This window comes from Oncorhynchus tshawytscha, linkage group LG09, assembly GCF_018296145.1.
Source record: "Oncorhynchus tshawytscha isolate Ot180627B linkage group LG09, Otsh_v2.0, whole genome shotgun sequence".
NCBI classification, from domain to species: Eukaryota; Metazoa; Chordata; class Actinopteri; order Salmoniformes; family Salmonidae; genus Oncorhynchus; species Oncorhynchus tshawytscha.
Genome location: NC_056437.1, coordinates 37,677,415 through 37,701,654, shown reverse-complemented (window position 1 = coordinate 37,701,654; position 24,240 = coordinate 37,677,415). Strand labels below are relative to the sequence as shown.

The 24,240-nt window shown below is 43.5% G+C and overlaps 1 protein-coding gene across 4 annotated transcripts; it reads left to right on the top strand.

Annotated features, from left to right (window-relative positions):
- The first annotated feature begins 934 nt into the window (after positions 1–934).
- LOC112257914 (mitochondrial fission factor) lies at positions 935–22,250 on the top strand. 4 transcript variants are annotated; one of them, XM_024431851.2, is made up of 9 exons: positions 3,020–3,345; positions 3,687–3,725; positions 4,165–4,383; positions 6,010–6,149; positions 9,610–9,701; positions 10,521–10,706; positions 12,624–12,698; positions 12,847–12,919; positions 20,797–22,250. In XM_024431851.2, the coding sequence occupies exons 3-9, from the start codon at positions 4,173–4,175 to the stop codon at positions 20,926–20,928; spliced, it is 909 nt and encodes a 302-aa protein (XP_024287619.1). In that variant the 5' UTR covers positions 3,020–3,345; positions 3,687–3,725; positions 4,165–4,172; the 3' UTR covers positions 20,929–22,250. The 4 variants fall into 4 exon arrangements, with proteins under 4 accessions (XP_042182791.1, XP_024287619.1, XP_024287618.1 ...); XM_042326857.1 differs by lacking the exons at positions 3,020–3,345; positions 3,687–3,725 and adding an exon at positions 935–1,217; XM_024431850.2 differs by lacking the exon at positions 3,687–3,725 and having other exon boundaries at positions 4,168–4,383.
- The last annotated feature ends 1,990 nt before the right edge of the window (positions 22,251–24,240 follow it).

Here is a 24,240-nt window from a genome sequence, read left to right as displayed (position 1 = left end):
ATGGATATGACATGGCAATTTCCCTGACCCACCACCAGCAAAACACATATGACGTAACTGCATGTGGTAACTAGGGCTGACCATTTTGAAACGTCGTCAGGGATTTTTGGCTGGGAACGTGGCGACTCCCAGTGAGCGTTCTGGGGATGACAAAGAGGAGACTTAGCTGATGACTGTGCCACGTTTTGTGAGTTTAGAGAGGCAAGAGATAGCCAGACTACTAAATTGGGCGAAGGAACAGCATTTGGGTATTGTATGAAAGGCCATCGGTGCGTGTTCTGCTAACAATAGGGCGGATGAAGGTGTGGCATGAGCGTGATGAACAGATAGATGTGATTAATAGACAGTGAGGAAAAAGAAAAAGTGCAGAGGGAAGATGTGTGTTGAGGAAGATTTGGGCCAAGTACCACAAACCGCACTGTGCTGTCTCTGATGGTTTAGAAACCTGATGAGATTGAGGATGAATTACCTGCGGTGGCAGATGTGGTGAAGACCGAGCCTCAACCAGATGGTCATGCAAAGGATGATTCTGGCCCAGTGAGAGTGACATTTGGCTGACCAATATGTAGTCTCGGGCTGGGTAGAAAAGAAATTGGACACTGTTAAATCGGTGAAGGTGGCTCGAAGTGGACTTGATTTTCTGTGTTTCTTCTGCCCAGAGGGAGCGGGTGCTTAACATCACATGTCTCGGGACAAGACCTGTGATTTGTTTTGCTCTCCAGAGCAGTGCGCCTTTGAGCCTTTGAAAGGAGTGATTACTTTGGTGGCATTAAGTGTTGAAGTGGAGCAACTGAAATGGAAGATTCTCTGTGTCTGTGATGCTCGCTGTTTGTTGCGATGCAGACCTGGTGGCGAGCTTGGTCCTTTTGAGTTTTGAAGCAGAGAGTCTTTACCTGGCAAAGTCATGTTAGGATATGTCAGTTATCCCGTGAGAGCTTTTGTGCCAAACCCACAAATGTGTTTTAGATAAGAAGCTTATGGTTATGTTGCAGCAGTGTGTAGGAGGGAGATTCCCGAGATGTGAAAAGTGTGCAGGAGGGCATGGGACAAAGGAAGGTGTAGTATTGGTGGAAAAAACTGTGGGTGTCAATTGTGGGGGTGCCCATGTTGCTGGAGATCAGAAATGCCTGGTGCGGGAGAGATAGGTTGAGGTCAGAGTAGAACAGAAGGTGTCATATGCTGAGGCGGTGAAGAGAATAGAGGAGGATGGGTCAAAGGTGAGTAGTAGCCTAGCTTTCTAGCGGTTAAAGAGCGTTTGGCCAGTAACCAAAATGTTGCTGGTTCAAATCCCTGAGCCGACTAGGTAAACAATCTGCCAATGTGCCCTTGAGCAAAGCACTTAACCCTAAATCAAATCAAATGTATTTATAAAGCCCTTTTTACATCAGCTGATGTCACAAAGTGCTATACAGAAACCCAGCCTAAAACCCCAAACAGCAAGCAATGCAGATGTAAAAGCACGATGGCTAGGAAAAACTCCCTAGAAAGGCAGGGACCTAGGAAGAAACCTAGAGAGGACCCAGTCTCTGAGGGGTGGCCAGTCCTCTTCTTGCTGTGCCGGGTGGAGATTATAACAGTACATGGCCATGATGTTAAAACGTTCATAGATGACCAGCAGGGTCAAATAATAATAATCACAGTGGTTGTAGAGGGTGCAACAGATCAGCACCTCAGGAGTAAATGTCAGTTGGCTTTTCATAGTCAAGCATTCAGAGTTTGAGACAGCAGGTGCAGTAAAGAGAGAGAGTCGAAACAGCAGATCCAGGACAAGGTAGCACGTCTGGTGAACAGATCAGGGTTCTATAGCCGCAGGCAGAACAGTTGAAACTGGAGCAGCAGCACAAACAGGTGGACTGGGGACAGCAAGGAGTCATCAGGCCAGGAAGTCCTGAGGCATGGTCCTATGGCTCAGGTCCCCCAGGAGGGGAGGGAGAGAGAGAGAATTAGAGGGAGCATACTTAAATTCCCACAGGACACCGGATAAGACAGGATAATTACACCAGATATAACAGACTGATCCTAGCCCCCCGACACAATACTGCAGCATAGATACTGGAGGCTGAGACAGAATGTGTCGGGAGACACTGTGGCCACGTCCGACGATACCCCCGTACAGGGCCAACCAGGCGGGATATAACCCCACTCACTTTGCCAAAGCACAGCCCCCACACCACTAGAGGGATATCCGCAAACCACCAACTTACTACCCTGAGACAAGGCTGAGTATAGCCCACAAAGATCTCTCCCACGGCACGGAACCAAGGGGGCGCCAACCCTGATTGCTCTTGTAAGTTGTTCTGGATAAGAGCGTCTGCTAAATTACTAAAATGTCAATGTAAAATGTAGTAGGCCTAGGCTAATACAGAGTGATACGAATGTGTGCTTCAGTAAGGTCGGCTTCTTAGCATTCGTTGCCATGGTTATAAAATGTACCACAGAAATGGAACTTAAATCACAGAGAATAGATGTTGTGGTGGCAACTGCAGAGAAGTACTTGGGTTAAGGTGTTGAATTAAAAAGCCCCGTCCTCCCAGACCATCGGCTCAGCTTCTACACCTGCATTGCTTGCTGTTTGGGGTTTTAGGCTGGGTTTCTGTACAGCACTTTGAGATATCAGCTGATGTACGAAGGGCTATATAAATAAATTTGATTTGATTTGAGTTATAGCCAAAGTAGTGAAATGAGGTGGTGTTTTCTTCTTTTATGAAATAGTGGTATATATGTGTTGGGTTGGTTGGTGGTGCAATTCGTTTTTTTGTATCAAATATGTTGGGTTGGTGGTGCAATATGTTTGTTTTTTTGTATCACAAAATGTAAAGCTGACAATGAACTGACAAGGTAAAAATCTGTCGTTCTGCCCCTGAACAAGGCATTTAACCCACTGTTCATAGGCCATCATTGTAAATAAGAATTTGTTCTTAACTGACTTGCCTAGTTAAATATAGGTTACATTTTAAATAAAAATTTAAAAAAAGTTATGGACCACACACTCCCGCACATTAGGTGGCGGAATGCACGAAAATTTTGCAAACGCAATAATACCAAAGAAGGACCTTAGTAGGGTAGCCAGCTAGCTAATGTCAACTTTATAAAGTTTAGCTACATAGCTTGCTAGTTCCCTACGCGTTTATCTAAATATCTATAGTTTTTATTGATAAACTGTCTAGCCACGTTATTAAAGATAATGTCAAATTGCTGCTGACAACTTCGTGATAGTTGACCAACTTATTTGGCTATCAGCTTTACTCCTGCTAGGTCGCTTGCGTTCTAACTGACAAGCTAGCTAGCAAAGCTACTCGCTAATTTAGCTGGCCAAAGATCTCTGCCCTGCAAGTTACTCCTCAGGTCTGTCATCTTTCTTGCTAGATATATCTTACATGTATTTTATTTTACTGTAGAAAGTGTGATTACGACAGGGCAATGTTCAAAGTATGATGACGGAAAAAAAAGATGAATAACGTTAGCCAGCTAAGCGTGCCATGACAAAGTAAATGGTAGGCTATTATCTCAATCAGGGGAGGGTGGAGAACAATCAACACCTTTTTTTCTGTGTGAATTTCAAAAACAAATATTCCGATTTTATATTTACACAAAAATCTGCAATTCCCAGAATAGTGTGGATTGTTCTCTGTACTCTACCCTGATTCAGAACCATTTTCATTGTCATGGCATTCTTGGTTCCATAGATCAGCATTTGAAGACAAACTGCACAGACAACCGGTATAGTAAGTTTAAATGTAATTGTATTAAGTATTCTGTCTTGTAAGGAAAATGTACGTGATTTGCAGGCATTACTTTAAGGCGGTATATACCAATTCTTTGTGTATTACAGCCTGATTAATCAGACAACTAGCCACCTAGGTACACTGTTCTCACATTAATTGAATTGAGTTGCCTGCCATCTGCAATGATTTGACAGGCCCCTAGCCAATTAAACTCAAAGATTTACGATGGAGTTGGGCAGACTGGATTTATGCACCCAAAGAATAACACAGGATAGTTCCAGCTAATCCACACTGCATGAAAATGAACCTACTAACATTTGACTAATCCTGTTGCCTAATCAGCTAACTACATCCAAGTATAGTCTTACAGGGGTAGTATAGGCTTGTCAAAGATGCACTGTGACTTCAGAAGTTGTAACACATTTTGATCTTAAAACAGCAGCTGCCATGGCCTCTTCGGAGTTTCGGGGTGACGTTTCCCAGGTGCGCAGCGGCCGTGACACCATCTTCTCTGAGGCCATCAACCAGAAGATGCGTGTCCCCGACCGGCTGAGAGTGGGGCCAGGCATGGGACAGAGATGGGAAGAGGAGAGGCAGGAGTGTGCTGACTGTCCCGCTTCTTACAGCATGCACATCCCAGACAGGCTGTCTCTCACAGGTGGGGACATGGCTGGTCTGGAGATGGGCCTATTGATAAAGACTAAACAGGAGGCATTTATATGGCTTAAGTTCAAATCAAAATAAAATGTTATTTGTCACGTGCCGAATACAGCAGGTGTAGACCTTAAAGTTAAATGCTTACTTACAAGCCCTTAATTAGGGATAGGTGGGATCCAAATGTCTCAACTGGCCAATTGCCAGGGAAAATGCGGAGCGCCAGATTCAAATAAAATACTATAAAATTCAAACTTTCATTAAATCACACATGTAAGATAGTCAATTAAAGCTACACTCGTGAATCCAGCCAACATGTCAGATTTTAAAAATGCTTTTTTGGTGAAAGCATAAGAAGCTATTATCTGATAGTCTGCACCAGCAGTAAACAAAGGAGTTAGCATATTTCAACCCTGCAGGCGCTACACAAAACGCTGAAATAAAATATAAAACATGCATTACCTTTGACGAGCTTCTTTTGTTGGCACTCCAATATGTCCCATAAACATCACAATTGGTCCTTTTGTTCAATTAATTCCGTCCATATATATCCAAAATGTCCATTTATAAAGCGCATTTGATCCAGAAAAAAACAGCTTACAAAAAACGCAACGTCACTACAAAATATTTCAAAAGTCGCCTATAAACTTTGCCAAAATATTTCAAACTACTTTTGTAATACAACTTTAGGTATTTTTAAACGTTAATAATCGATCAAATTGTAGACGCGGCAATCTGTGTTCAATACATGAAAGAAAACATACCAGCGCCACTTTTCACATCTTGCACAACTCACAAAAGTGTACCCAGTTCTGAGTTGGCCTACTTCTTCATTGCACAAAGGAATAAACTCAACCAAATTCCAAAGACTGGTGACATCCAGTGGAAGCGGTAGGAACTGAAAACAGGTTCCTACGAAATATCCCTTGGCAATAAGTCAGGGAAAAGGCAAAATAAAAAATCTGAACAGTTAGTCCTTTGGGTTTTGCCAGTGCAATGCAAATTGTTTGGGTAGCCATTTGATTAGCTGTTCAGGAGTCTTATGGCTTGTTAAGAAGCCTTTTGGACATGGAGCTCCGGTACCACTTGCCGTGCGGTAGCAGAGAGAACCGTCTATGACTTGGGTGGCTGGAGTAATTTACCATTTTTAGGGTCTTCCTCTGACACCGCCTGGTATAGAGTTACTGGATGGCAGGAAGCTTGGCCCCAGTGATGTTTTGGGCTGTACGCACTACCCTCTGTCGTGCGGTCAGAGGCTGAGCAGTTGCCATACCAGGCATTGATGCAACCAGCTCTCGATGGTGCAGCTGTATAACTTTGAGGCTCTGAGGACCCATGCCAAATATTTTGTCTCCTGAGGGCGAATAGGATTTGTGCCCTCTTCACAACTGTCTTGGTGTGTTTGGACCGTGATAGTTTATTGGTGATGTGCACACCAAGGAACTTGAAGTAGAGTTGCGATAGAACGAAGACGGGTCAGAAGAAAAACTCCTTTAGCCACTTAACAATGCTGGTCCAAAATGCTCTGTTTTCTTTTTTTCTTCAGGATTTGAGTCAGAGCAATAATGGGATCTGTGTGTGAGTCCCTATCATATCTCAGTGTTCTTATATCTTTGTGACTTACTAATAGATGCCCCGGACATGAGCCCCCATCCACTGTTCACGTCATCCAAGCAAGGCTCAGCCCTCCCTCTGGGGCCTGCATGGGAGGCACAGCAGCACAGTGCCTGGAACAGAGAAAGAGACCCCTACATGAGGGAACCAGTGCAGGTATGTGAGAGTGGAGACTGGACCTTTTCTTTGGGAATGAGTTTTCTGACAATAATTGGATAAGTGTAGTGTCACTGATACATTTAGTGTCAAGCCATTGCTCTGTGTGTCATTCTTTAAAGTGTTCAGAGTCGTGCTTGGGGATAGCATTTGAGGAGATGGAGTTAGCAAAAGATTCAATATGCAGGTACCACCTGGATTGAAACATTCCCAGCAGCTTCCATCTGGCCCTACCCTCACCATCGAACTCAGGGATGGCCAACTTTGATGGGGGTGGGTGCCACCAAAAAGATCTGAACTCAACACGGGGGGCGCAGTGGCTTGCGGTTCTGCATACCTATATCTATACCTAAACATTGTCAGCCGGCACTAGCCTTTTGGTGGGCCTAAGCAAAATTAAAAGTTTTAGTTAATTTCATGCAATTGTACACATTTTGCCATCGGGTGGAGAGACATGTTTGCCTGAGAATGACTAACAAAATCAAGGGGGCCCCCGGTTGGTATTTCGACCATGATTACTACAAGTTTAGCTGGCCTCGATCAATTTACAATCTAAAAATGTTTGCTGACATGGGCTAATTGAGTGACTGACATAACAAGAGAAACTGCTGATGCACAACCACATTTCTAAGTTGCACCTTGTGTATTCTGTTATTTTACCTGACGGAGTCCCACCTCCCCCAAAAGAGATTTGCAGGGATGCAAACTAGTCACCTTTTTGGCGAAATACGCCGTTTTGAATCCAAAATAGGTGACCTACGTGATTCGTGTAGAATCGTACAACTGGAATTTGTAAAGTTTGAGGTGAGGGAGAAAATGTGGTGGAACAAGTATTGTTAGCATTGTTAAGCATCTTGCTACAGTAGCTGGATAGAATTCTCCGTTAGCTAGCCAGAGATATGTTGAGCAACATTAGCCAACATAACTGATCAAATAATTTAGTTTATGGAGTGAAAATTAGCTGGCTAATAACGTCAGACAGCTAACATTACAACATCAGATGAGCTAACGTTAGTAACCTAACCATTCGCTATAGTATTAACTGGTATACAACTCCTTGTTGTTCCTCAAGTTATAACGCGTTAGTTGCTTACTGGACCCTGGCAATCTGTGTGGAATGTTAACAAACTGTTTTCAAATCAAATTATATTAGTCACATGCGCCAAATACAACAGCAACCAGTGAAATGCTTACTTACGAGCTCCTAACTGACAAAGCAGTTAAAAAAGGATAAGAATAAGAAATAAAAGTAACAAGTAATTAAGGAGCAGCAGTAAAATAATAATAGCGAGACTATATATAGGGGGTACCGGTACAGAGTCAATGTGTGGGGGCACCGATTAGTTAAGGTAATATGTACATGTAGGTAGAGTTATTAAAGTGACTGTGCATGGATAACAACAGTGGCAGCCGTGTAAAAACAAAAGGGGGGTTTAGATGCAAAAGCTGTTTAGATGCAAATAGTCTAGGTAGACATTTGATTAGATGTTCAGGAGTCTTATGGCTTCGGGTAGAAGCTGTTTAGAAGTCTCTTGGACCTAGACTTGGAGCTCCGGTACCGCTTGCCGTGCGGTAGCAGAGAAAACCGACTATGATTAGGGTGGCTGGAGCTTTGACAATTTTTAGGGCCTTCCTCTGACACTGCCTGGTATAGAGGTCCTGGATAGCAGGAAGCTTGGCTCTGTTGGGGCGGTATGCAAATTGGAGTGGGTCTAGGGTTAATGGTGTTGATGTGAGCCATGAGCAGCCTTTCAAAGCACTTCATGGCTACAGATGTGAGTGCTACGTGTCGGTAGTTGTTTAGGCAGGTTACCTTAGTGTTCTTGTGCACAGGCACTATGGTGGTTTGCTTAAAACATGTTGGTATTACAGACTCGGACAGGGAGAGGTTGAAAATGTCAGTGAAGACACTTGCCAGTTGGTCAGCGTGTGCTCGCAGTACACGTCCTGGTAATCCATCTGGCCCTGCGGCCTTGTGAATGTTGATCAGTTTTAACGCTCTTACTCACATTGGGGCCGGAGAGCGTGATCAGTCTTTCGGAACAGCTGGTGCTCTCATGTATGTTTCATTGTTATTTACCTTGAAGCAAGCATAGAAGTAGTTTAGCTCATCTGTTAGGCTCGTGTCACTGGGCAGCTCTTGGCTGTGCTTCCCTTTGTAGATTGTAATGGTTTGCAAGCCCTGCCACATCCAACAAGCGTCAGAGCCGGTGTAGTACGATTCGATCTTAGTCCTGTATTGATGCTTTGCTTGTTTGATGGTAAGTCGGAGGGCATAGCAGGATTTCTTATAAGCTTCCGGGTTAGAGTCCTGCTCCTTGAAAGCGGCAGCTCTAGCCTTTAGCTCAGTGTGGATGTTGCCTGTAATCCATGGCTTCTGGTTGGGGTATGTACGTACGGTCACTTTGGGGACGATGTCATCGATGCACTTATTGATGAAGCCAATGACTGATGTGGTGTATCCCTCAATACCATTGGAGGAATCCCAGATCATATTCCAGTATGTGCTAGAAAAACAGTCCTGTAGCTTAGCATCTGCTTCATCTGACCATGTTTTTATTGATCTAGTCACTGGTGCTTCCCGCTTTCATTTTTGATTGTAAGCAGGAATCAGGAGGATAGAATTATGGTCAGATTTGCCAAATGGAGGGTGAGGAAGAGCTTTGTATGCGCCTCTGTACATGGAGTAAAAGTGATCGAGTTATTGTTTTTTGGTTGCACATTTAACATACTGAAAGAAAGTTGGTAAAACTGATTTAAGTTTCCCTGCATTAAAGTCCCCAGCTACTAGGAGTGCTGCCTCTGGGTGAGCATTTTCTTGTTTGCTTATGGCGGAATACAGCTCATTCAATGCTGTCTTAGTGCCAGCCTCTGACTGTGGTGGTATGTAAATAGCTATGAAAAATACTATCCTACTATTCTATCCTGCCGGTGCAGCGTATAACCCGCCAGCTGTATGTTGATAGTGGCGTTGTTCAGTCACGTCAATGAAGCATAAGATATTACAGTTTTGAATGTCCCGTTGGTAGATTAATCTTCTGTGTGGGTCATCTATTTTATTGTCCAAAGATTGCACGTTTGCTAGCAGAAGGAAGGAAGTGGGGGTTTATTTGATCGCCTATGAATTCCCTCTACAGTATGTGGTTAATTTTCAGAATGAGAGAATTAGGTGAAACTGAGGCGTTGCTTGTTAAACAAGTGGATTCGGGGATTAAGTGTAGCTGGGCCTGGCTTAAGCAGGAAGCCACTATAGAGTTGAAAGGAACACCATTCACCCTCCCTCTTTTTCAATACAGTGGATAAAAAAGGGTATGCCAGGTGTACTTTGCATGTTTCACTGGCCCTCACCAGTTTGCATCCCTGGATTTGGAAATTGGTCCGCAGGCCTACCAAAGGGGGCCACCAGTTACCTATCTCTTCCTTATTGAACTCATGTTACTCTTTCTCTCTTCTGTGACAGAGTCCACTGCGTAGGTCCTACAGTGACCAGGCTTTTGGCAGGAGCAACCCTGGCACCCCCACCTGCAAACAGACACAGCACACCCCTATCTCGTAAGTACAAGACACATTGGATTAAACACTTCTTTAACTCCTTTTAAATGTCACCATAGAGATCCATCTCTTTCCTTGGACCAGACTGAGTGGCTTATTACATTTACATTTGTCATTTAGTAGAAGCTCTTATCCAGAGCAACTTACAGGAGCATTTAGGGTTAAGTGCCTTGCTCAAGGGCACATCGACAGATTTTTCACCTCGTTGGCTCGGGGATTCGAACCAGCGGTCTTCTGGTGACTGGCCCAATGCTCTTAGCCGCTAGGCTACCTGCCTCTCTGCATGCTCCTCTGCCCAGTGAGGAGGTTACATGTACAACGCTTCCTCAAAAGTGGAGAAAAAAATCTAAAAAAACACATTACAAAAAGCTCCCAAAACACATGGTGCTGAATGTTTTCAGAACACTTCACTTTGAAGCATGATTTTTGTTGGTTTTCATCACCTAAGGTAACGAGACAACTCGGCCATATGTAACCAGAGTAGCATAAATTACTTATCAAAATTCTTTCAACACCTGGAACATTTCAGAAAGACACAAAGGGGAAGTTGCATTGTTGGCTTGGGACACTACATTCTATTGACTTTGCGCGGCCTCAGGCCCCATGCAGCGTTGTCCTCCTATTCGTCACCTGTGTTTCCTGTGTTTCCAGCAGAGGGAGACACATTGGTTTCTCTGATCTCTAGCCTCTCCTTACATGTAGGTTATATTGGAGGCAACGTGAAGTTGTGGCGTTGTCACTATGCTTGGTAAGTGTTGTGCCCCTCTGTCTGTTCTGGTGACCCAACCCACCCCCACCCCTCACTTGTGCCTGTTGTAGTTGCGGCGGTGCAGGATGCCCCCCTCAGCGCTCCTCTACTGCTGCTGCAGACACCCTGCCCATGCCCCTGGGGCTCCCTGCCACCCTACCCAGCCTCCTGTCCCCACAGACCATGCTGCAGGCTGCCAAGGAACTGGGCCAGCAGGCCTCACAGTGCCTTCTGCAGACTGTCACTCAGAAATACAGGTTAGGGGTCCTACCTTCTCCGACCTGAGTGACCCCTGCCTACCCAAACCGAAATCTTAACAAATGGCACCTAACCTCCTTCCATTTCTTCCTTGCTTGGGCTTGCATTTATGTCCTTACACTACTAGTTCTAACTTTCTTGGCAAAGCTTTTGCCTCAATAAAGGATTCATTCTTGACTACAGGATCACTTCCTTTACTCACAACTTAGGTTGAAATCATACTATTTTTATTTGACCTTTTATTTTACTAGGAAAGTCAGTTAAGAACAAATGATTATTTACAATGACGGCCTAGGAACAGTGGGTTAACTGCTCTAACCACTTGGCTACCTGCCGCCCCAAGTATACCATGAAATGCTTGCTTATTAGCCCTTTCCAATGATGCAGAGTAAAAAAACAAGAAAATAAGGTATTTGAGGTAGATATGGACGTAAAGTGACTAGGAATCATCATCATCATATATAATAATAATGAGTAAAATGGTGTCTCTGTTTACAGTACCAGTCAAAAGTTGACACCTACTCATTCAAGGGTTTTTCTTTAATTTTTTATTTTCTACGTTGTAGAATAATAGTGAAGACATCAAAACTATGAAATAATACATATGGAATCATGTAGTAACCAAAAACTATTTTTGATTGAACACTTATTTGGTTACTACATCATTCCATATGTATTATTTCATAGTTTTGATGTCTTCACTATTCTACAATGTAGGGAAAAAAAACTGGAAAGAGTAGGTGTCAACTTTTGACTGGTACTGTATATAGTGTACAAAATATTAAGAACATCCTAATATTGATTTGCCCCCCCAGTTTTGCCCTCAGAACAGCCTCAATTTGTCAGGACATGGACTCTACAAGGTGTCAAGCGTTCCACAGGGATACTGGCCCATGTTGACTCCAATGCTTCCCACAGCTGTCAAGTTGGCTGGATGTCCTTTGGGAGGTGGACTATTCTTGATACACAAAGGAAACTGTTGAGTGTGAAAAACCCAGCAGCATTGCAGTTCTTGACACAAACCGGTGCGCCTGGCACTTACTACCATACCTTGTTCAAAGGCACGTCAATATTTTGTCTTGCCCATTCACCCTCTGAATGACACACACACACAATCCGTCTCAAGGCTTAACAATCCTTCTTTAACCTGTCTCCTCTCCTTCATCTATACTGATTGAAGTGGATTTAACAGGTGACATCAATATGGGATCATAGCTTTCACCTGGTCAATCTGTGTCATGGAAAGAGCACAGTCTATGACTAGGGTCGCTGGAGTCTTTGACAATTTTTCAGACCTTCTTCTTACCCCGCCTGATATTAGAGGTCGTGGAAGGCAAGGGAGCTCTGCCCCAGTGATGTACAGGGCCGTCCGCACCACCCTCTGTAGCGCTTTGCGGTCGAGGGAGGTGCATTTGCCATAGCAAGCGGTGATGCAGCCAGTCAAGGTGCTCTTGAGGGTCCAGCTGTAGCACTTATTGAGAATCCAAGGGCCCATGCCAAATCTTTTCAGCCACCTGAGGGGGAAGAGGCGCTGTCGTGCCCACTTCATTAATATGCGGGTCTGTGTGGACGATGTTAAGTCCTTAGTGATGAACTGTCCCGTCCCTCTGCACTCTAAACTCTGCATGCTGCTTCTCCCTGCTTTGCTCTTGCTTCGGGTAGAAGTTGCCAGTTGGCGCACATCTTGGATCAGCCCATTGTACCCTAATCCTAACCTTAGCCTTTACAGGCAACAATGGAAAACTGATCTTAGATCAGCATCCATGGGACAACTTCATCTTACTACTGCTTTGTGCTGTCTTTTGTTGCCCACTTCTGGTTGTTTTTCCTCATGCTGGATCCTTCCCTGTTGTTCTTCTATCTGCCTTGTGTTGAAAGCCCCTTTGCAGACTGTGGTCTCTCTCCCTGGTTTAAAGGTTCAGCTCTCCTGAACACCCAACTACTGCTGTGGTTGAGGAGCCCCCTGTGTATGTCGAAACAGACAGGAAAAGGTGACAAGTTCTGCCAAACCATTGGCATTTCCTATTATTGGGCTTGTTTTGTGGTACCAACAACACTTTTCTGAAGCCTAAAGCATTGAAGTGTGGGTGTGTGTGCACATGCACCATTTACCTTTATCCCTGTTTGTGCGGTTGGCAGTGCCATGCGGGACTCCTGGATGAGCCCAGATGAGGGATGTGCAGCTGTGGAGTTCATCGTACTTAGGAGACAGGTGAGCAGGCTAATAACCCCTCTCGTGGGTGAAAAGAGACAATAATGAGCTACTTTCGCCTTCCATTGAACGTCTGAATGACACTGTCTGATTTACACCTGCATGTGAACTAGTCTACCTTATAGGATAATGCAAAATCAATATAATATAAATTGACGTGGAAAGTTAAGGGGAAGCTATAGAGACAGCTGTGATATAGGCCTAGGCTATATCAAGATGAAATTGACAACCATTTGAAAATAGAAGACAGGCTATGGACAGATTGAGTGCATATCAGCCATTGATACATTTTAGTGAAGCAGTCGGTGGTTATGTTGACACTGGGCATTTTTATTTGATTAATTATTTTATCTAAGAGTAGCCTATACTCTGGCGGATATTTCACTGTTTTTTTGTCTTTCGCGCATCTCGACAGACAACTTGCCTATCTCTTCCCCCTCTCTCTTAAACGAGTAGCATATAAACTCAGCAAAAAAAGAAACGTTCCTTTTTCAGGACCCTGTCTTTTAACAGATAATTAGTAAAAAATCAAAATAACTTCACAGATCTTCATTGTAAACACTGTTTCCCATGCTTGTTCAATAATGAACTATAAACAATTAATGAACATGCACCTGTGGAACAGTCGTTAAGACACTAACAGCTTACAGACAGTAGGCAATGAAGGTCACAGTTATGAAAACTTAGGACACAGAGGCCTTTCTACGGACTCTGAAAAACACCAAAAGAAAGATGCCCAGGGTCCCTGCTCATCTGCGTGAACGTGCCTTTGGCATGCTGCATGAGGACTGCAGATGTGGCCAGGGCAATAAATTGCAATGTCCGTACTATGAGACGCCTGAGACAGGATGGACAGTTCATCGTCCTCGCAGTGGCAGACCACGTGTAACAACACCTGCACAGGATCAGTACATCCGAACATCACACCTGCGGGACAGGATGGCAACAACAACTGCCCGAGTTACACCAGGAACGCACAATCCATCCATCAGTGTTCAGACTGTCCGCAATAGGCTGAGAGAGCATGGACTGAGGGTTGTAGGCCTGTTGTAAAGGCAGGTCCTCACCAGACATCACCGGCAACAACGTCGCCTATGGGCATAAACCCATGGACCAGACAGGACTGGCAAAAAGTGCTCTTCATTGACTAGTCGCAGTTTTGTCTCACCGGGGGTGATGGTCGGATTCATACTTATCATTGAAGGAATGAGCATTACACTGAGGCCTGTACTCTGGAGCAGGACCGATTTGGAGGTGGTGGGTCCGTCCTGTTCTAGGGGCTTTGTGTCACAGCATCATCAGACTGCCTGCAATGACAACAAGCTATCTCAACGCTGTGCGTTACAGGGAAGACATCCTCCTCCCTCATGAGCTACCCTTCCTGCAGGCTCATCCTGACATGACCTTCCATTATGACAATGCCACCAGTCATACTGCTCGTTCTGTGCGTGATTTCCTGCAAGACAGGAATGTCAGTGTTCTGCCATGGCTAGCGAAGAGCCCGGATCTCAATCCCATTGAGCACGTCTGGGACCTGTTGGATCGTAGGGTGAGGGCTAGGACCACCCCCCCCCGGGAACTTGCTGGTGCCTTGGTGGAAGAGTGGGGTAACATCTCACAGCAAGAACTGGCAAATCTGGTGCAGTCCACTACAGTACTCATTGCAGCTGATGGCCACACCAGATACTGACTGTGACTTTTGATTTGGACTCCCCCTTTGTTCAGGGACATATTATTCCATTTCTGTTAGTCACAGTCTGTGGAATTTGTTCAGTTTGTCTCAGTTGTTTAATCTTATGTTCATGCAAGTATTTACACGTTTGCTGAAAATAAATGCAGTTAACAGTGAGAGGACTTGTTTTTTTCCATTTTTATATACAGTGGGGCAAAAAAGTATTTAGTCAGCCACCAATTGTGCAAGTTCTCCCACTTAAAAAGATGAGGCCTGTAATTTTCATCATAGGTACACTTCAACTATGACAGACAAAATGAGAAGAAGAAAAATCCAGAAAATCACATTGTAGGATCTTTAATGAATTTATTTGCAAATGATGGTGGAAAATAAGTATTTGGTCAATAACAAAAGTTTATCTCAGTACTGTGTTATAGTACTGGAGTACAGTTATAGTACTGGCTAGGCCACTCCAGGACCTTGAAATGCTTCTTACGAAGCCACTCCTTCGTTGCCCGGGCGGTGTGTTTGGGATCATTGTCATGCTGAAAGACCCAGCCACGTTTCATCTTCAATGCCCTTGCTGATGGAAGGAGGTTTTCACTCAAAATCTCACAATACATGGCCCCATTCATTCTTTCCTTTACACGGATCAGTCGTCCTGGTCCCTTTGCAGAAAAACAGCCCCAAAGCATGATGTTTCCACCCCACGCTTCACAGTAGGTATGGTGTTCTTTGGATGCAACTCAGCATTCTTTGTCCTCCAAACGCGACGAGTTGAGTTTTTACCAAAAAGTTATATTTTGGTTTCATCTGACCATATGACATTCTCCCAATCTTCTTCTGGATCATCCAAATGCTCTCTAGCAAACTTCAGATGGGCCTGGACATGTACTGGCTTAAGCAGGGGAACACGTCTGGCACTGCAGGATTTGAGAGCCTGGCGGCGTAGTGTGTTACTGATGGTAGGCTTTGTTACTTTGGCCCCAGCTCTCTGCAGGTCATTCACTAGGTCCCCCCGTGTGGTTCTGGGATTTTTGCTCACTGTTCTTGTGATCATTTTGACCCCACGGGGTGAGATCTTGCGTGGAGCCCCAGATCGAGGGAGATTATCAGTGGTCTTGTATGTCTTCCATTTCCTAATAATTGCTCCCACAGTTGATTTATTCAAACCAAGCTGCTTACCTATTGCAGATTCAGTCTTCCCAGCCTGGTGCAGGTCTACAATTTTGTTTCTGGTGTCCTTTGACAGCTCTTTGGTCTTGGCCATAGTGGAGTTTGGAGTGTGACTGTTTGAGGTTGTGGACAGGTGTCTTTTATACTGATAAGTTCAAACAGGTGCCATTAATACAGGTAACGAGTGGAGGACAGAGGAGCCTCTTAAAGAAGTTACAGGTCTGTGAGAGACAGAAATCTTGCTTGTTTGTAGGTGACCAAATACTTATTTTCCACCATAACTTGCAAATAAATTCATAAACAATCCTACAATGTGATTTTCTGGATTTTGTTTTCTCATTTTGTCTGTCATAGTTGAAGTGTACCTATGATAAATTACAGGCCTCATCTTTTTAAGTGGGAGAACTTGCACAATTGGTGGCTGACTAAATACTTTTTATGCCCCACTGTATATATCTCTTTATCAGTCAAAAGTTTGGACACCTACTCATTTTTACTATTTTCTACATTGTAGAATAATGGTGAAGACATCAATTCTATGGAATCATGTATTAACCAAAAAAATGTTAAACAAATCAAAATATATTCAGCCTCAGAAATTGCAGCACAAATAAATGCTTCAGAGTTCAAGTATCAGACACATCTCAACATCAACTGTTCAGAGGAGACTGCGTGAATCAGGCCTTCATGGTCAAATTGCTGCAAAGAAACCACAACTAAAGGACTCGCTTGGGCCAAGAACACGAGCAATGGACATTAAACCGGTGGAAATCTGTCCTTTTGGTCTGATGAGTCCAAATGTGAGATTTTGGGTTCTAACCGCTGTGTCTTTGTGAGATGCAGAGTAGGTGAACGGATGATCTCGTGTGGTTCCCACCGTGAAGCATGGAGGTGGTGGTGTGATGGTGCTTTGCTGGTGACACTGATTTATTTAGAATTCAAGGCACACTTAACCAGCATGGCTACCGCAGCATTCTGCAGTGATACGCCATCCCATCTGGTTTGCACTTAGTGGGACCATTTGTTTTTCAACAATTTTGATTTGTTTATCACTTTTTTGGGGGGTTACTATGTTATTGCATAGTTTGTCTTCACTATTATTCTACAATGTAGAAAATAGTAAAAATAAATAAAAACCCTTGCATGAGTCCAAACTTTTGACTGGTACTGTGAGTTATAAGGAATATATAAGGAAGAGAGTCAATTGAAATAAATTCATTAGGACCTGATCTGTGGCTTTCACATGACTGGGAATACAGTTATGCATCTGTTGGTCAATGATGCCTTAAAAAAAAAGTAGGCGCTTGGATCATTTAACCACTCTGTATCTGGTGTGACCACCATTTGCTTCATGCAGCATGACACATCTCCTTTGCATAGAGTTGATCATGCTGTTGATTGTGGCCTGTGGAATGTTGTCCCAGTCCTCTTCAATGGCTGTGCGAAGTTCCTGGATTTTTAGCAGGAACTGGAACATGTGGTTGTACACGTCGATCCAGAGCATCCCAAACTTGCTCAATGGGTGGCATGCCTGCGTATACAGGCCATGGAAGAACTGGGACATTTTAAGCTTCCAAGAAGTGTGTGCAGATACTTGCGACATGGGGCCATGCATTATGCTGAAACATGAGGTGATAGCGGGAGATTTAACGGCATGACAATGGCCCTCAGGATCTCGTCACGGTATCTATGTGCATTGAAATTGCCATCAATAAAATGCAATTGTAAGTTGACCATAACTTGTGTCTGCCCATACCATAACCCCACTGCCGACATGGGTCCATCTGGTCACAATGTAGACGTCAGCAAACCGCTTGTCCGCAAGACGCCATACAAGTGGCCTGCGGTTGTGAGGCTGGTTGGACGTACTGCCAAATTCTCTAAAATGACGGGAGGCGGCTTATGGTAGAGAAATGGCCATTTAAATTATCTGGCAAAAGCTCTGGTGGACATTCCTGCAGTCAGCATGCCAATTGCACCCTCCCTCAACTTGAACCATCTGTGGCATTGAGTTCTTTGACAAAACTGAATTTTTTTGTGGCATTTTGTCCCCAGAACAAGGTGCACCTGTGTAATGATCATGCTGTTTAATCAGTTTATTGATATGCCACACCTGTCAGGTGGATGGATTATCTTGGCAAAAGAGAAATACTCACTAATAGGGATGTACACAAATTTGAACAAAATCTGAGATTAAGTTTTTTTATGAGTATGGAACATTTCTGGGATCTTTTTCAGCTCATGAAACAGGACCAACACTTTACATATTGTGTTGACATTTTTGTTCCATGTAGTTTGAAACTTTTGAGCAATTTAAAAAGCATCGATCAATCCTCTTGCTTGCTGAATTACAATAAAATAGGTCAGTGTTGGCAATGAACTGGCAGGGAAGTTTGAATGGCGAAAGTGGCATGTAGCTCTGGTGTAATGTAATCACTAAGGCTAAATTAATACACTGCTCAAAAAAATAAAGGGAACACTAAAATAACACATCCTAGATTTGAATGAATGAAATATTATTTTTAAATACTTTTTTCTTTACATAATTTGTGTGATTGTTGTCAGCACATTCAACTATCAATGGAAATCAAATTTATCAACCCATGGAGGTCTGGATTTGGAGTCACACTCAAAATTAAAGTGGAAAACCACACTACAGGCTGATCCAACTTTGATGTAATGTCCTTAAAACAAGTCAAAATGAGGCTCAGTAGTGTGTGTGTGGCCTCCACGTGCCTGTATGACCTCCCTACAACGCCTGGGCATGCTCCTGATGAGGTGGCGGTTGGTCTCCTGAGGGATCTCCTCCCAGACATGGACTAAAGCATCCGCCAACTCCTGGACAGTCTGTGGTGCAACGTGGCGTTGGTGGATGGAGCGAGACATGATGTCCCAGGTGTGCTCAATTGGATTCAGGTCTGGGGAACGGGCGGGCCAGTCCATAGCATCAATGCCTTCCTCTTGCAGGAACTGTTGACACACTCCAGCCACATGAGGTCTAGCATTGTCTTGCATTAGGAGGAGGCCAACCGCACCAGCATATGGTCTCACAAGGGGTCTGAGGATCTCATCTCGGTACCTAATGGCAGTCAGGCTACCTCTGGCGAGCACATGGAGGGCTGTGCGGCCCCCCAAAGAAATGCCACCCCACACCATGACTGACCCACCGCTAAACCGGTCATGCTGGAACATGTTGCAGGCAGCAGAACGTTCTCCACGGCATCTCCAGACTGTCACGTCTGTCACATGTGCTCACTGTGAACCTGCTTTCATCTGTGAAGAGCACAGGGCGCCAGTGGCGAATTTGCCAATCTTGGTGTTCTCTGGCAAATGAAAAACTTCCTGCACGGTGTTGGGCTGTAAGCACAACCCCCACCTGTGGACGTCGGGCCCTCATACCACCCTCATGGAGTCTGTTTCTGACCATTTGAGCAGACACATGCACATTTGTGGCCTGCTGGAGGTCATTTTGCAGGGCTCTGGCAGTGCTCCTCCTGCTCCTCCTTGCACAAAGGCGGAGGTAGCGGTCCTGCTGCTGGGTTGTTGCCCTCCTACGGCCTCCTCCACGTCTCCTGATGTACTGGCCTGTCTCCTGGTAGCGCCTCCATGCTCTGGACACTACGCTGACAGACACAGCAAACCTTCTTGCCACGGCTCGCATTGATGTGCCATCCTGGATGAGCTGCACTACCTGAGCCACTTGTGTGGGTTGTAGACTCCGTCTCATGCCAGCATTCAAAAGTGACCAAAACATCAGCCAGGAAGCATAGGAACTGAGAAGTGGTCTGTGGTCCCCACCTGCAGAACCACTCCTTTATTGGGGGTGTCTTGCCTATAATTTCCACCTGTTGTCTATTCCATTTGCACAACAGCATGTGAAATTTATTGTCAATCAGTGTTGCTTCCTAAGTGGACAGTTTGATTTCACAGAAGTGTGATTGACTTGGAGTTACATTGTGTTGTTTAAGTGTTCCCTTTATTTTTTTGAGCAGTGTACATTGCTGCACTGATGCATTGTAAAAATAAAAACAGGCAGAAATGTATTTATTCATTCACACAACAAACTCAGACCTGTCAGTGGCAGGCTACCCTGTATTTTGTCATATAAAAAATATTCTGCCAATGTATCCAGTCAAAATGTAGTAGGCTAGAAATTAATGTTTATATAGGCCTATATTAATTCATGATAGTATCTTATGTTGCTGGTAAGACATTAGGGGACTTGGTGAGTGACATCAGTAGCATCTTTAGGCTTAATTTAGGCCTGAATCTCTCAAGATAAACCTGTTTACTGTTAGCTAATTTGTCCTATTTAGCTAGCTTGCTATTGCTAGCTCATTTGTCCAGAGATATAAACATTGAGTTATTTTACCTGAAATGCACAAGCTCCTCTACTTCGCCAATTAATCCACACACAAAACGGCCAACCGAATCGTTTCTAGTCATCTCCTCCTTCCAGGCTTTTTCATCTTTGAACTTATATGGGGATTGGCATCTAAACTTTCATAGTATTACCACGACTACCGGCAAAACAGTTTGTCTTTCAATCACCCACGTTGTTATAGCCAATGAGGAGATGGCACGTGGGTTCCTGCTTCTATAAACTGATGAGGAAATGGGAGAGGCAGGACTTTCAGCGTGATATGCGTCAGAAATAGAGACTTATATTTTAGCCCTTGGCATCGCAGACGCTCGCAATAATTGAATAACATGGATTTCTAAAGGTATTTTGCGACGCTCGCACACGCAACGTGTCCGGTCTGGTCAGAATGTTATGCTTTTGTTCCAGCAATGCCATTATGATAGTGTAGCCTGTGTTCAACCAGTAGATGGAGCCATAACTTCAATATTTTCTTCTGGCCATTGAGTCACTAATGTTATGGATACTTGTACGTTGCATTTCTGTAAGATGTCCTTTCTTGAGTCTCAGAAACTGAGGCCATCTTTACACTACGACAAATGTTGTGTATAAACAAAAAATAAATCTGTCACAGATCGTTTAACAGATCGGCGCCTTTCTCGTGTCCAGGTGGTGAAGATGAGTCGTCGTCTGGCGGGTCTGGAGAAGCAGAACGCTGAACGCAGACAGACTGAGCTGGTGCTCTTCTCCCTGCTCCTTTCTGCCTGCCTGCTCAACGGATGGCTCTGGATACGCAGATAACAGACACACGTCACTCAAATAGCCCACTCATCTGCTCTGCAATGCTACTTTGCTCAACTCTGCATTACACATCCACTCAGCTGGGTAGTTTGTCAGTGCACTTATTCTTACACACATGTTGGTGTTAGATGTTGAGCATGTATAGATCGCAATGGCCCATCTCCTTTCTTCCAAGGCCAGGGCCCAGATTCACTAAACACTTCTTACGCAAAAACTTAAGGTTCTTAAGAAGAAAAATACGTTCATAAGATAGTTTAAGTGTAATTCCTCAATATCTTCATTTCTTGGCAACTTATCTAGCTAGCAATGGCAATCATGTTAGCATGATTACTGCTCTAAAACATGTTATTGGGTTTAAGATTATCAATACTGAAACTTTCAGATGAAGTTTGTGGAATTAAACTGCTTTCATGAGCTTTTTCTCGCACTGCCAAGAGTTTAGCTAACTTGGAATTAAGAACCAGATTTCTTAAGGAGAAAGGGCAAGAAAATGTCCAATAACAACTTTCTTAAAGTCTATAGTTAAGTTCTAGTTAAGGTTTTGTGAATCTGGGCCCCAGGAGAGGAAGCTATTTCAGCAACTGTTAAGGTAGGGCCTTAGCACTATGATGATAAAATGATGTTGAGCATTAGTGGTGTGCATAGGTCACAAATATGGACTAAGTTGATTGTCAAGATGGATGCTGGCATATTTCAACATTCAGGGATTGATCCATTTCATGTTTGCCTAAAGGATTGGCCATCTCTGTGACTTGAACAGCTAGTGCTTACCACGGTTGGAGGTGGTGATAGGAAATGATAGTGTTACTGTGGAGGCTTCTATGTTGTTGTCGTTGAGATGGATAGTCAGATTTACGTCATAGATCTGTCAAAAGACAGCGTGTGTAAACTTAACATTTGAATCTAGTTGTTAATCACTGGTGGTGCAATGCCATGAGTCAGTTGGTAACTGGTCCAAAGTATCTAGTATACTATTATGGTATGATCTACTTGGAACTTTTGAGACTTAGAGAAGCCTAAATTGTAATCCGTTTCAGATAGTACATGTGTAATAAGGTCCTTCTGTAAGGCCTCTATTTAATCAAGACTAAAGTGAGACATGTCTGCGTTTGAATGCCTGCGACATGAAGTGCTTTGAAGTTGGCTGCCTCAGTGGCTTTGATCTTTTCCAGACCAGTTTATATGAAATGATATGTTTCTCAGAAGTCAAATGACATTAACCATGAATGTAAATTGAACACTAATTTATTAAATGGGGTTTCTTGTTCTTTTTCCATTTTTGAAGTTGTACTGGGTTTACAATAAATTAAATATAATGTTGAGTGAGGTTTGTTTTGTCCGTTGGGTCTTTCACCTGCTTGAACCTCGTCTGGGGCCGTATTCATTACGTCGATTCTGTTGCAAATGGAACAAAAGTGTTTTTTTTCCATTGGAAAACTTCCGTTTGCTGTTAGGGTACGCATGTTCACTCCAATGGTTTGACATTTGAGTCGTTATTTCTAACATCGATAGTGCCTACACTTTCTTGCGCCGTTTTGAACTTCTAACACAGTAGGAATAATAAGGGAGTGGTTTGACACAAGATCAACTGCTCACACCGCTGAAACATCTGGGTGGTATTCATTATGCAGATTCTGATGCATGGGATTTGTCAGGTGTGGTTTCGTTGCATTCAATGGCAACAAGCTGCTTGTGGATTTGACAGCTCAAATGCCGTTCCACCACGACACCGCATTTCAATCCAATTGAATCTAGCCCTTAGATATCAAAGAAGTCATCTAGTCTCGTTCCACTGCATGTTCCCCTCTAATCAGGGACTGATTTAGACCTGGGACAACAGGTGGGTACAATTATCAGGTAGGACAGAAAACTAGCAGGGCGGTGGGAGGCTCTTCATGGAGGGTGTGGCGTAAGCAAATACATTGAAAAGTCACCTTGTCCTAGAAAGATTTCCAGGGTTATCGAAATGTTACACCAGGGTAAGCCTACAGGGAACACAGCCCTTGAGTGTTTCTAAAATCCCCTATGGGGTAAAATGAACGGACTGCTAGGTTTTATAACTCTTACTATGGTACTCCATACCAAAAAAATACATGTAGTATACATTATAAGAGGAATGCACAGAAAAGTCACATTGTATATTTATTTAACAAAATAAATGTAATACTAAACCAAGTAAACTCACTATCTGAAACATTTGGAAAGTCATCAGGAGTACATAAATTACACCCCAAAAACGTTCAACCACAAATAAAAACGTCATGAAATGTTTGTTTTTTTGTAAAACCAGATGGTTGACTAGAAATACAATTTAATTAAACATGAATGGCGATTGTACAGTAATGACATTGTCAAGCAGCATCTATTTTACAGACGTTGAAAGGCACAAATACTAGAAGACCTTGCATCTTTAAAAAAGTAACATTCATTACTACCAGAGATTCCGGTAAACTCACCAACTCTGCTCTTGATTGACCAAAAAAACGTTAATACATAGTTTGATAATTATTCCCATCACCACACTGATAAGGCAGGTCTACAGGCCCACTGACTTAAACATGTAAATGCTAATCATCTGTTTGACAGTAATGGGTACAGAACACCTTATGAAATTTGAAGCAAGACCCATGGACTGGCATTTGGGTGGGACCGCAAAGAGTTGCATATTGTGCTGTATGCTATCAGTACAGATTTTAAGGGGAACACCTTTGCTTTAAGAGTTTAATTAATGTATAAATGACATTTCTGAAGCTTCCGGGGCAGGCTGGTACAGTACTTGATAATGGGGACTTTGACATGACTGTTAGTAACACCATGAAAAAACATTTGATGCTCTCCCAATAAATTGAACATGAAATCCATTGGCCTTTTGAAAATGTAACCATTGAAACAGTAAAACAGCAAGTGCAACTGATAGCCATCCAAATGAGCCTTAGCAAGAAGCGTAAAATGAACACCAAAAAAATAAAATATTAGGTGTTCAATCCCATAGTCCCCACCCAAGGTTCAGTCTCCAATCCCAGGGTCCATTGTCTATCCTGGACAAACAACTTGACACTACAAGGGGAGAAATTGCCCCCCCCCGTGCTGGACATTTTTAATTTAACACTATTTGTGCTTTTTATTCAGTTATAAAACTGACATACTGTACACTATATACAAAATTATGTGGACACCCCTTCAAATCAGTGGATTCGGCTATTTTAGTCACACCGGTTGCTGACAGGTGTATGAAATTGAGCACACAGCCATGCAATCTCCATTGACAAACATTGGCAGTAGAATTGCCTGACTGAAGAGCTCAGTGACTTT